This window comes from Sinocyclocheilus rhinocerous, unplaced genomic scaffold (assembly GCF_001515625.1).
Source record: "Sinocyclocheilus rhinocerous isolate Xijiao unplaced genomic scaffold, SAMN03320098_v1.1 scaffold631, whole genome shotgun sequence".
Classification (NCBI taxonomy): Eukaryota; Metazoa; Chordata; class Actinopteri; order Cypriniformes; family Cyprinidae; genus Sinocyclocheilus; species Sinocyclocheilus rhinocerous.
In genome coordinates, this window is record NW_015656501.1 from 237,718 (window position 1) to 249,611 (window position 11,894).

At 34.6% G+C, this 11,894-nt stretch overlaps 2 protein-coding genes across 5 annotated transcripts in view; one reads left to right on the forward strand and one right to left on the reverse strand.

Annotated features, from left to right (window-relative positions):
- LOC107720115 (uncharacterized) overlaps positions 1-2,755 on the forward strand; it is a 16,858-nt gene extending 14,103 nt beyond the window's left edge. For 3 of the 4 annotated variants that reach the window (XM_016527722.1, XM_016527724.1, XM_016527725.1), the window contains 2 exons: positions 1,989-2,091; positions 2,180-2,755. In XM_016527722.1, coding sequence (XP_016383208.1) covers positions 1,989-2,090 — 102 coding nt within the window. In that variant the 3' untranslated portion in view covers position 2,091; positions 2,180-2,755. Of the gene's footprint in view, positions 1-1,988; positions 2,092-2,179 lie in introns of those variants that run through there. The other variant, XM_016527723.1, reaches the window with a different exon arrangement.
- A 579-nt stretch (positions 2,756-3,334) lies between these two features.
- On the reverse strand, positions 3,335-10,502 carry LOC107720144 (lysophosphatidic acid phosphatase type 6-like). The gene is made up of 11 exons (XM_016527774.1): positions 10,401-10,502; positions 9,450-9,618; positions 9,002-9,130; positions 7,577-7,707; positions 6,059-6,138; positions 5,872-5,959; positions 5,339-5,471; positions 5,156-5,256; positions 4,957-5,049; positions 4,539-4,704; positions 3,335-3,884 (listed from the first exon to the last, which is right to left on the reverse strand). The coding sequence occupies exons 2-11, from the start codon at positions 9,609-9,611 to the stop codon at positions 3,750-3,752; spliced, it is 1,218 nt and encodes a 405-aa protein (XP_016383260.1). The 5' UTR covers positions 9,612-9,618; positions 10,401-10,502; the 3' UTR covers positions 3,335-3,749.
- Positions 10,503-11,894: the final 1,392 nt, after the last annotated feature.

Below are 11,894 nucleotides of genomic sequence, written 5' to 3' on the forward strand. Positions count from 1 at the left end.
CACGTTTATTCAAAGCATAAGATAACATGACTATCTTTGAAAAAAAGTGCATAATGTTTAAAATAATGTTTATAAACCAATTATAATTAAGTTGCTTAAACAAAACAGCATCATGTATGTATGCATAGTTTAATACAAAGGGCGGAAAGCCAATCACACAGAGTACATTTTTCTTTTAAAAACATGAGATGCAGTGGGATGGGGAAAAAACCCCACCATAAAGTCTCGATATATGTTTTTTTCAAAGTTAAACTTGCATTAATTTTACATGGCTTTCTAAACATGCGGCTCCTTTGTGCAACATGCGAGTGCAACATTGATAGATGTCCCTCTAGAAAATGCGCGAAATATGTTCTGTGTGAACGGCTTGGTTTTGATGTAAACAAGATTTTCTCCGCATTGATGTTCTCTTTTTCCGCAATATTTTTAATGAACAACGCAGCAGCGCCGCATCTAGTGGCTTCAACTGGATAGGCTAACAAAAACATTATAATGCAACGACACATACATCGTCATCGCATCTCGTGCGCCACTGATAAGGCTGCCTCCTTAACGCACAATTAAAATTCGAATGCGGATTTTTATTTTAAATTTGACGAATATTCGAAATTCGAATTTTTTTTATTTTTGACAGCCCTAGTTGACAGCTGTTAATGCACAATCACTGTTTTAGATCGACTAACTGTAATACTGTATAAGATTTCCACTCAAACCGAAAGCATAAATCTAGGCTATGCGCTGTGTTAATATTAGCATTGTATTTTTAAGTGTACTATAAATGGGTGCACATAAGTGGTCCGCATGCGCGACCAAAATAATAAATGCGCTGTGTAAATTAGTTCAGAGCGCGCATTTGCGTACCGACATGGTTGACAGCTGTTAATGCACAATTAACATTTTAGATCGACAAACTGTACTGTATAAGATTTCTATCCAAACTGAAGGAGAGTGTGGCATAGCATAAATCTAGGCTACCTGCTAACGTTTTTAAAGCACAATGCAAAACTGACATTTCATTCACTGACGCTCTACAATCGGCAGCGCTAAACCCGGAAGCGCATATACTTACTTGCCGGCAACTCGCCAAAATAAAAACTTGCTGATTTTAAGTTTGAAAATGAAAAAATTTAAATAATTCAAATTAAAAATAATAATTAAGGTTCAAATTAAAATAATAAATAATAATAATAAAAAATAATAAAATATTAGCATTTTATTTTTAAGTTTACTATAAAATAATTGTATTTGTATTTAATACTCCCTTTTTATTTAAAAATAAAATAGTATTATCACACTTTATTATTTCGTTTATTATTTTATAAAAAAAAAAAAAAAGTAAAAGTGCAATAATATTATCACTATTATTAATTATTTTTTTTTATAGTTATATTTGATGGGTCACACCATGTGCCGTGTGAGGACCAAACCAAATCTCCAGGTTCTCATATGAGAACCAGGCTAGAAAACTTCACCCCTGACTATAAAATAACTTTTTATTTTATACTCAACTTATTTTTTTATATAGTAGTATTATCACACTGATTATTTTATTTATTTTGTTTAATTAAAATACAAAATGAATAAATGCAATAATACTATTATCACTATTAATATTTCTTTTTTTAAATAGTTATTTAATGAGTCACACTCTGTAGTGTGAATACCAATCAAACCTCCAGGTGCTCTCATGAGAACCAGACCGAAAAACTTATGTGCACCCCTGCTTATCCTTTTTGCAAAAAAAAAAGTAGCATCAGAGCTGTGACCTAGCGGTTTGCGCATGTCGAGCATGTTGATAGAGCAGAGTGGGTTTGAATCCGCCTCGCAGAATTTCTCAAATCCATTTCTCCTTTCTCACTCCATCATTTCAGTCTACTCTCTGCTTTATAAAAGTGACAAAAGACCAAAAAAAAAAGCACTACAGTAAGTTTTCATTTCCCACACCGACTTCTATATCTGGCTTTCATATTTAATTCTCTCTCTTGCAGTTGTGCAGCAAAACTTTCTTCAGACAGAGAAATGTGAGGAATCACATAAGAACACATAATCCCAAGATCTACAAATGCCGCCAGTGCATTGCTGCTCAGTGAGGTCAGTTTGTAATCCAGAGATTTTCTCAATATTTCCGTAGGTTTTTGAATTTCCATGAGAATTTAAATAGTTTTGTCCTTAATTTCAGGTAAAAAGCCACAAGCTTAAATGAAGAGGAGCAAAGCTTTGTTTCTTTAAATATTAACGCTGTAAATACCAAGGATCTGTGATGTATGACAATGAGGTTCAATTTATGTAAATAATGTTATGATGGTTTAAATGGTCTTTTTCCTCACAATAATTGTTGTTGTTATTTAAGTAACTAAGCTATTAAGAAGTTGCTTTGCAATTGATACAGATGTGTTGAACCAGAACTTGAACCCATGGTGTATTTCTCAGGGGGGCGGAGCCTGATGGTCAAGGTGATATATGTATAATGAGAATTGTGTAGAATGCTTTAAATTTGTTACTACTAATGTAATTACTACAGTTGTTATTACTATTGTTATTATTTTTTATAAATGGCATAGTCTTGAGTGCACTTAATGTTCGCTTTGTTTTGAAACCTAAGAAAGATGCGATGGACTGGGATGTACTTGAATGATTGTTGGAGTGGAGCTAGTGGACTGCCCTAAATGTGTGGTTGTCTGGCAGTGTTGTAGAAAACCATTACAGAAATTAGTCAGGAATTTTAAAATGAAGGTTCGTTAATGGGGTTAGTTATTCAAAAAAAAAAAAAAAACACAAAATGGTTAACCTGCATTGGTTAAATACCATTATTTTGGTATGTACCATTTTGTGAAAACAATTGTTTGACTACAGCTTTTCAAAATGAGACAGTGACTGTGTCTTTTAAATAAGGGAATCCCGAAATGTCTAATGTGATTCCCCCCCTCCCCCTTTGAAAATTCCTTGTCTGGCTTTTAATGCATATCCTTCTTTAACATAAAATGCAATGGACTTATATGAAGACGTTTTAAATGTTGAGGTGTTTTGTCTGAAAACACAAGTTTGAAATGTAGAACGACCAAATAGCCATATAAATAAATTTTGAATTTTAAAATTTACACTTTGCTTCATGTCTATCTGTGTACTTTGGTATTTTGGCTTGTTACACTAGTGAGTGCACAAAGTAAAATAAACTATAAAATATCGATCACATTTAAAACTTTTAAAGATTTTTTATTGTATCATAATTTAATATGCATATTAGTAGTGAATATGTAAGAAAATGTTCACCATTTCTGCTTTGATATTACATTTAACAGCACTTAATTTGATGTTAAAACATCAAATATTTTTAAAATGTTTCAGCAAAATCTGTAGCAGTTTCAGATGACTGATACTCTGAAATGAAGGCACCTAATAAAGATATTCCACACTAAATCCCATTTGACTAGTTGTGCACAAATGTACACGCATCATCAATATTTTTGCAGTGAAATGCTTGCTTAATATTCTGAAAATCTGTAAAATAACTTGTTTACAGATGTAACAAATGGCAAAATGTTTATCTGCAGTGTACGCTGAGTCATTAAGCAGTTTCCTTAAACAATAGGAAAGGACCTGACAATAAGACTTCTGATATTGCTCTTTTGTTAATATGAACAACTGAATCCATGTAGGAGAGACCTGAGCTCCAGAGGTTTCTAGAGACCAGGTTGGTGCAAAACATCTGCGTTTTCTGGGGCAAGGTTGAGTTGAGAGCTAGTATGAGGTCAGAGTTTGGGATGGTCATCAATACTGTCACAGAGGGTATGGTAACGTTCATCAGGTAGAGCGTAAACAGCCAATGCCTCCTTAAACTCGTGCAGCGGGCAGTAGACATCACTGCAGCCTGGGATTTTTTGGTCCTGTAGGTATAAATAACTTATTAAGGACACTTTAACGACAAGCAAGAAGTTGTTGCTAATGTTCAGTGACGTTTATTTAGGGACCCCCGCCCCCTAAATAAACATTCTATTTAGTTACAATACCGGTAACTTTTTTTTTTTTTTAAGTGTTAATATTCATCAAGGATGCATTAAATTGTAAATATCTTTACTGTCACTTTTGATCAATGTTACAAAAGAATTCCATTTAAAATAAATGCTGTTCTTTTCATCAAGTAACTTGGAAAAAAAAAAAGTTTCCACAAAAAAAAAGACATTAAAATATTAATTAATTCAACACTGACGATAATAAGAAATATGCACCTAATCAGCAAATTAGAATAATTTCTGAAGGATCATGTGACACTGAAGACTTGAGTAATGGCTGCTGAAAATTCAGCTTTGTATCACAGGAATGGATTACATTTGAAAATAAATTAAAATAGAAAACTGTTCATTTAAATTGCAATAATATTTCACAATATTACTGCTTCTCTGTATTTCTGATCAAATAAATGCAGCCTTGGTTAGCAGAGAGAATTCTTCCAAAAACACTTAAAAATCATACTGACCCTAAACATTTGAGCTACATATAGCATTTTTAGCTTTTTACACCCTGATTCCTGTGTGTGTTACCTGGCCGATGTAGGACACTTTAACATAGTGCTGGTTAGTTTGACGATGCTGGTATAGCTCCAGTGTGATGTCAGCTGCATACGGTGGCCATTTCATGTCAAACACCCCCAAAGCCATGAGACATGGCATCAGTGTGGTGTCATGCACAGAGTACAGGAACAACTTTCTATATTAATAAGCACAAACAGCAATTGGACTTTTACACACATTATCTCGGAGTCTGGCCACTGTGGGGCAGCACCTCTCAAGTTTTGCAAATGAAATTTACTGTCTGGAAAGCAGGTCGAGAGGTGCACAGTGTGGACACTTCAGTTTAATGTTTAAAAATGGATTGTACAAGCATATTTTAACCAAAACATTCGAAGAAGTCAGGTTTTAAATGACAAAACAATAGATATGTTGTTCTAAAAGAAGACACCTGTCTGGTTTAGAGGTTGTGCCTTGGATTTTATCCTCTATGTTGATAAGGAGTATGTGGAAAAGCGGCCCCACGCACAGCTGTAAATTCTGCCTGAGGTCAAACAAAAGCACAAACGTCTTTACAGAGGCCTGAAACCGTAAGCAACTATATAAATTCTCTTCTCAAGACTCTTTTGCAGGATTCACTGGCTCCTCACCTCTTACTGGGCTCATAGATGTGACATATCATATCTACTGCTCTCTGCTCCACAATACTCCTCCAGTTCTCCAGAGCAGTAGGAAGCGGCAGGCCGTGGGACTAGGATCAATAATATAACAGTACTGTATTTGATAAACAAGGCCAACTCGGATATATCTGTAGAATGTATCGAGCACTTTACCTCTCGCGCCACCATGTCATCTCTAATGAGGATGAAGTCAAGATGTTGATGAGGATCGACCCCCAAGGCTCTCTGGATGCTCTGTAGGTCTGCAGCAATGTCAGGAAGCGTGGACGAATCTCCCCAACGGTGACTACATTTGATGGACAAAAGTCAAACACAGACACATGGCGTTAAACCAATTACAAGCCATTTTTGGGCATTTACACTACCATTCAAAAGTATGGGACTGATCTAATGATTTCTGATATTAAAGTATATTATTAGAATATTGTTTAAGCAGGAAAGAATAATGTCAAAACCTCAATTTAAAATTTTTTTTTTAAAAGATGATTAAATATTTAGGAACATTTACGAGTTGATAAATCTCCTTCCAATTCTTGAATTTAAATAAATTTTTTAACTACTACTACTAATATTTTCCAACTAACTTTCCATTGTGAGCTACATTTCTGTATGAATGGTTCTCTATAAATGTTTGTTATCATCATTATTATCAAAGTAGCAAGTTTTATCATCAAAGCAGGTTTTACCCAATTAGCCGCTTGAGCAGCTTGCATCCGTGATAGTTGGGATAGAGGATTTCGTTCTCTGCCTTATCGGTGAGGATGGACACAACACCTTAGAGTGGGAGAAAATCAAACACAGACTGTGTAATGCTCATCTCATCCATTACTCAACTAAATCACACAAAGAAGCGTAGCTGAGCTGCCACCTTACCTGCTTGTTCCTGTTGGAACAGTCCTGCCACCAAACACTTAGCCGACTCAATGGTGCGGACAATGTTGGTAGAGCGAATGCTGTAAATTAATGGCAGAAATTCCATCCTACTCATTTAGATTAATGATGCAATTCAGAGCCATAAACATATTCATGTATATTAGGATAATTTATTAGATTTTTCGGTAACTACAAGGTCCAATTAGTTACGTTAGTTAAAGGGATAATTCACCCAAAAATGAAAATTCTGAGTCTTGAAGAGATACAGTTGCTTAATATGAACTCAATTTATCAAGGTATCGCGTACCTTGTCAGTGTCATGCACTTTGCTTGGCCATTTGTTGTGATAAACAGGAAAGTGTGTCCAGCTGAATTCAATTTGAGTTTTGTTAAACGAATAAAAAAGAAGCTTAGGTTTACCGCGGAAGCGGTCGTGTGAAGACCGAAGAGTGTAAAGACCATCGACTCTACCGTGCGACTCCACCGGGCTTATTGATTTATTTCATTTATTTAGGAAGGAAGAACTCTCACCACCCAAAGGAAATAGAGATGTCTCCAGTATTACAATATATATATATACTGATCACAGATGATAAGTATCGCTTTTTATTTCTCCTCTTTCCTACTACTTGTTTCACTTCTGTTTCAGTTTTTTTATAACCATTTCTTACTATGTGTCAGTAAGTTGTTGTTATTTTAGCATGTGTGTTTGGCTCAGTGTTATTTTTTTAGGATTACTGATAAACTAATGTAGTTTGATTTGTATTAGTTATCTATTTTAGTTTTAGTTAACAGTTGTAGTAATGTTGTCATTTTATTCGTTTTTTTTATTATATATAGTTTTTTTTATTAAGTTTTAGTTTTATTTAATTTGAGTTATTTCAGTACTTCAACATACAAAATGGAAATGAAATTAATATATATATATATTGAATGTATTTATATAAATTTATTTTCTTTTCTTAAATGTGTATATATATATATATATATATATATATAGTATTTATAGAGTTTTAGCTTTTAGTTTTAATTACTTTTTCTTATTTGTAAGTCGCTTTGGATAAAAGCGTCTGCTAAATGACTAAAAGTAAAGTAAAGTAAAAGTAATTTGTGTCTCAAAGAATAACCAAAGTCTTATGGGTTTGGAATGACATGAGGGTGAGTCAAAACCTCAAGGTGCACAATTTATTAATCTTTGTTAACATTCAGTTATAAAAATACAACTGTTGATTGTTAGTTCATGTTAGCTCAGGTCCATTAAATAACATTAACAGATATAACCTTTGATTTTATTAACGTAATTGTAAATGTTGAAATGAACATAAACTAAGATTAATAAATGCTTTTGAAGTATTTTTTGTTGTTAGTTCATATTAATGTAGTAGTTAACTAATGTTAATAAATTGAACCTTATAGTAAAGATTTTTCTCCTCAAGACAGTTTAGGGTGGCATTCTTCTCTGTAGCACAAATGGTGCAGAACAATATATTTAAATAAAGAATCGTCAACAGCACTCACTAAACTTCTTTAGGATTGAAAGAAGGTGTGAGGAAGGGCTCTTCCTGTATGTATTTCTTTCGTAACCTCACTCCAAGATCGTACAGCTGTTGCATGCCCAGTGTGGTCAGCTGACCTGGATAAGTTCCACCCTATGGAAGCAGAAGTCATTCTTTTTCTTAATATGACAGCCTGGCACAATTTTCATTTAAACACAGTTAAGTATGTTTACATCATGTCTGGTATGAAACTGCCATTTACCATCAATCCACTCCATTCCAAACATGCACTCAAAACGCTACACAAACATGGTTGAAAATGTCACTATACGGCCAAACCTATGTGGACACCCAAACAACATGCCATATTTGTTGAGCATTTTCACAGAAAGATTTTCATTATATGTTAGAATATGGTTGCAGGGATTTGCTACCATTCAGACCCAACAGCATCACAGATGTGGGTAATGGGATTTTAGCTGCAATCCCAAAGCTGTTCAATGGGGTTCAGGTCTGAGCTTTGTTGCAGGTCAATCAAGATCTTCTATACCAGACTTAATAAATCTTTTTCTTTTTTGACCTCGCTTTGTGCACAGGCGCATTGCCAAACTGTTCCCATTAAGTTGAAAGCACACAAATCTCTAGAATGTTAATGTTTGGAGTAACATTAAAGGAATAGTTCACCTAAAAATGAAAATGTACTCACCCTCAGGCCATCCAAGAAGTAGATGAGTTTGTTTCTTCACCTGAAAATTTTGAGAATTTTTGCATAACACTTGCTCACCAAAGGATCCTCAACAGTGAATGGGTGCCATCAAAATTCAAACAGCTGATAAAAACATCACAACAATTCCCAAGTAATCCACATCCACATGACTCCAGTCCAGTCCATCAATTAATGTCTTGTAAAATGAAAAGCTGCATGTTTGTAAGAAACAAATCCATCATTAAGATGTTTTTAACCTCAAACTTCAGAGGAACTTCATAACTTAACTTCAGAAGTCATCTTGTCTGAATCAGGAGAGAAATATGCATAGTTCAAACACTATTTACAAGCAAAAGCATTCCAAAACAGTTCTAAACAAGTATGACAGTGGATTTAGATTTTTTTATCAGCTGTTTGGACTCTCATTCTGACGGCACCCATCAACTGCAGAGGATCCATTAGTGAGTAAAATTTGCTAAATTTCTCCAACTCTGCTCCGATGAAGAAACAAACTCATCTACATCTTGGACGGCCTGAGGGGGAGTACATTTTTGGGTGAACTATTTCTTTAATATTTGTGTGGACAGGAATCACAAAACCTGCTAATTAGATTGGTTATGGTCCATTTTAAACCAAATTTGCCTTTCAGTAGGCAAAACACTGGCTGAGCCCTTTCTAACACTGTGTGTAAAACACTCTACATTGTACAAGAATGTGGCACAAATGCATAAACAAACTCACTGTCAGTATTTTGGCTCTGTAGCTGTCCTCCACAGGAGCTGGGGGTCTGGGGCCCCCTTGCAGGTCTGTAACCATATAGTCTATTTCTGTGTGAGCAGGCGCTACAAGTAGCTGAGGGACCCATTGTGCCTAAGGGTGCAGAAACCATGCGTCATACTGGATATAATTGGCATCAACATGTGGACTATTACAGACATATGACAGTGCCACTGTCTGGGAGTATGTTAAAATTGACAAATGACGTTTAAACAATTAAGAATAAATGCCACATTTGTGCATTCTCTAGATTCTTTTGTTTTTCCTCTACCCTCTTTTGTACTACTTTTGAATTACTGTTCTTATTATTAAAAAAAAAAAAAAAATCTTTTTAACCTTACTGTTTTTAAGTCACAAAAAAATTATTGAATATGGTGAAACTTTGGCCATTGACACTAGTCAGCCTTCTTACCTCCAAAACATCTGGTATAGATTTCAGTGGTGTTCTCGCTCCATGTCTGAATAAAACTTGAATTAATTTAAGCTCGTATGGAGAGGTTTCAGTCTTATTCTTTTGAGACCAGAACATTGACCCGAGGGCCACTGAACCCATCAAACCCACACGTGCCCACATGATGCACCTGAAAGAGACGTGAACACCTGACTTGAAATGTATTTGGGAAGTTGACGTGTTGTGGCATGCTACTCCAACTAACACTATTGAAAGACTATTTTACACTATTTTAGAACTTTGCAAATTAATTTCTAATTAATATGCATAGTTTTTATAACCTCAATAACTGAATGGAATATTTGTCTTATAAATTCATTTGTCACAAGGTCCATTTAAAAGTTAGTGAAGCCTAAAAGGTGATTAAAACCTACAAGAAAAAAGCGACCACTTATATCAAATTAGACTTGTGCCGGTATTCGGTAATGCGATATATCACGGTAATGAATATGCACGATATTGTTATCGTGGGCACTTCTAAATACCGTGTCTATATCAAATATAGATTTTAACCTCAAACTCGATGTTGTTTTAAAAATATGTCAGCTACACGTCTTACATATAAACTAATAAGTAACTGTTTTCTGCTTTACAGATCGTATTTATGCTTACTAATATCATGAAATTTCAATGTATTACGTTGGATACATGATTTCTATACTGTATACAGTTCTAGCCTGAAAGTTTTTGTGAAATATATGTCAAAACCATAGACTGTGTCAGTACATTTCCATAAGTCACCACTCAAACACACAGCAACTTCTGTCTCATTCAGTAATGCTGCCTGTCATATCCGCAAGTTTCACCCACACGCTCCTGCAAACCGTCAAATATCATACGCTAGTTTGAATCTATTAAGTAAAGAAAAACATAAAGGTGCTCTAGAGAAAGTTCTCTTTAAATATCACCAACCTGAAGGTTTCAGAACCTTAATTCCACTGCTTCTGAATTGCACTCTTTCCTTTCAGTTTCAGGCAGACTGCACATTACACCCATCGATGATTACGCCGGCTGACGGCGAGGCGCATTCTGGGATTTGTAGTTTCATAGCCTACCGTCTCATTCCAAGGTGTAGCGGAAACACCATGTTATAAAACTTCATTTCCCGTACACATCTATGTATAACACGTTTGCCGGCGTAATGTTCCTATGCAGAACGGCTATTAAATACAATGTATTAATATTCTATCAAATGCCTAAATACTTTTTGGGGCCAGTGTTTCAAATGGTCTTAACATGTATACATTAAGGACGTTAAATATTACACAGACACTGTAGATTATAACAAACTTCCACCGTTTACTTCACATTAAAACAGAATCAGGAACAATACAAGATTGTAGCCTAGTCGTTATTACAAACTTAATTTATTGGACAATAAATGAACTGTGTAACGACTGCAGTCTTGTATTATTCCTGGCCCTGTTTTGATGTAGGCCTACAGTGAGGTGATGCCTTAAATTCCCTAAACAACACACTTTTAGGGTGACTCAAAATTAGTCCAATTTAGCAATGACCTTGAAATGATCAACATCGTTACCTAGCTGTTGCTTAGACCTAATTTTACAGAGGGAAATGTCACGAGAAATTTAACAACCGTGGTCGAATTATGTCAGAATTAAATAAACGAGAAAGAAGATATTCTTTAATAACTTAAAATAAATAAGGTACATGGAAAAATACATACTGATTTGTTTATTCTTGATGCTAGTCTTTAATAATTTACTCTTTTGGAGTCGACTCGCTAAGTGGAGCTGATGCCTATAAAAACGTCATTGAAAAGAGAAACATATACATCGTCATAACTTTCACGAAGGTGGGGTAAATATTGAGCACTGAAATATTATTAAATCGTGGTCAGGCTAGCATAAATTCTCATTCTCATTCTACAAATTTAACATTAAACTAGAAAAAGCATAAATATGTGTTGTGAGACCCAAATAGTGGGTAGGCTATATGGGCTGTATTAGTTGGTGTCGACCTCTCAAGGCCTTATTGCTCTTTGATTTAGGCTAACTATTGTCCTTTATTTAACCAAGACAAAAACTATCTGAAATAAAAAAAAATTGGAAGTGTCAAGCACAGAGGTTTTCACAGTACAATAACAAAACAACACAATACATATAGCCTACATAAAAACATTGCATTATGATTTTTTTCCTTTAATAGCTCACATATCAATGATTGTGACACCAAACTCTTTGATTCATTTAAAAAAGTACTCCAATCACTATGCGGCATATCGAAAAGCTTTCTTTCCTAATTCAGTTCACTCAAATGAAGCCGAATTTACAACTTTTGTCAAAAGCATGTTTCTAGATAAAAAATAATTTTTATTAAATATTGGAAACTATTTTTGTTGACTTAATATCATATTACGGGATAATGCAATTTTTGATCAACTGC

Bases quoted from the DNA above. Each gene is read 5' to 3' on its own strand.
- LOC107720144 (XM_016527774.1), bottom strand. From the start codon at position 9,611: ATGTGGGCACGTGTGGGTTTGATGGGTTCAGTGGCCCTCGGGTCAATG. The intron at 6,139-7,576 runs GTGAGTGCTGTT...ATTAATTTACAG, and splicing joins TTCAATCCTAAAGAAGTTTA to CATTCGCTCTACCAACATTG. The intron at 4,705-4,956 runs GTGTCTTCTTTT...TTATTAATATAG, and splicing joins ACAACCTCTAAACCAGACAG to AAAGTTGTTCCTGTACTCTG.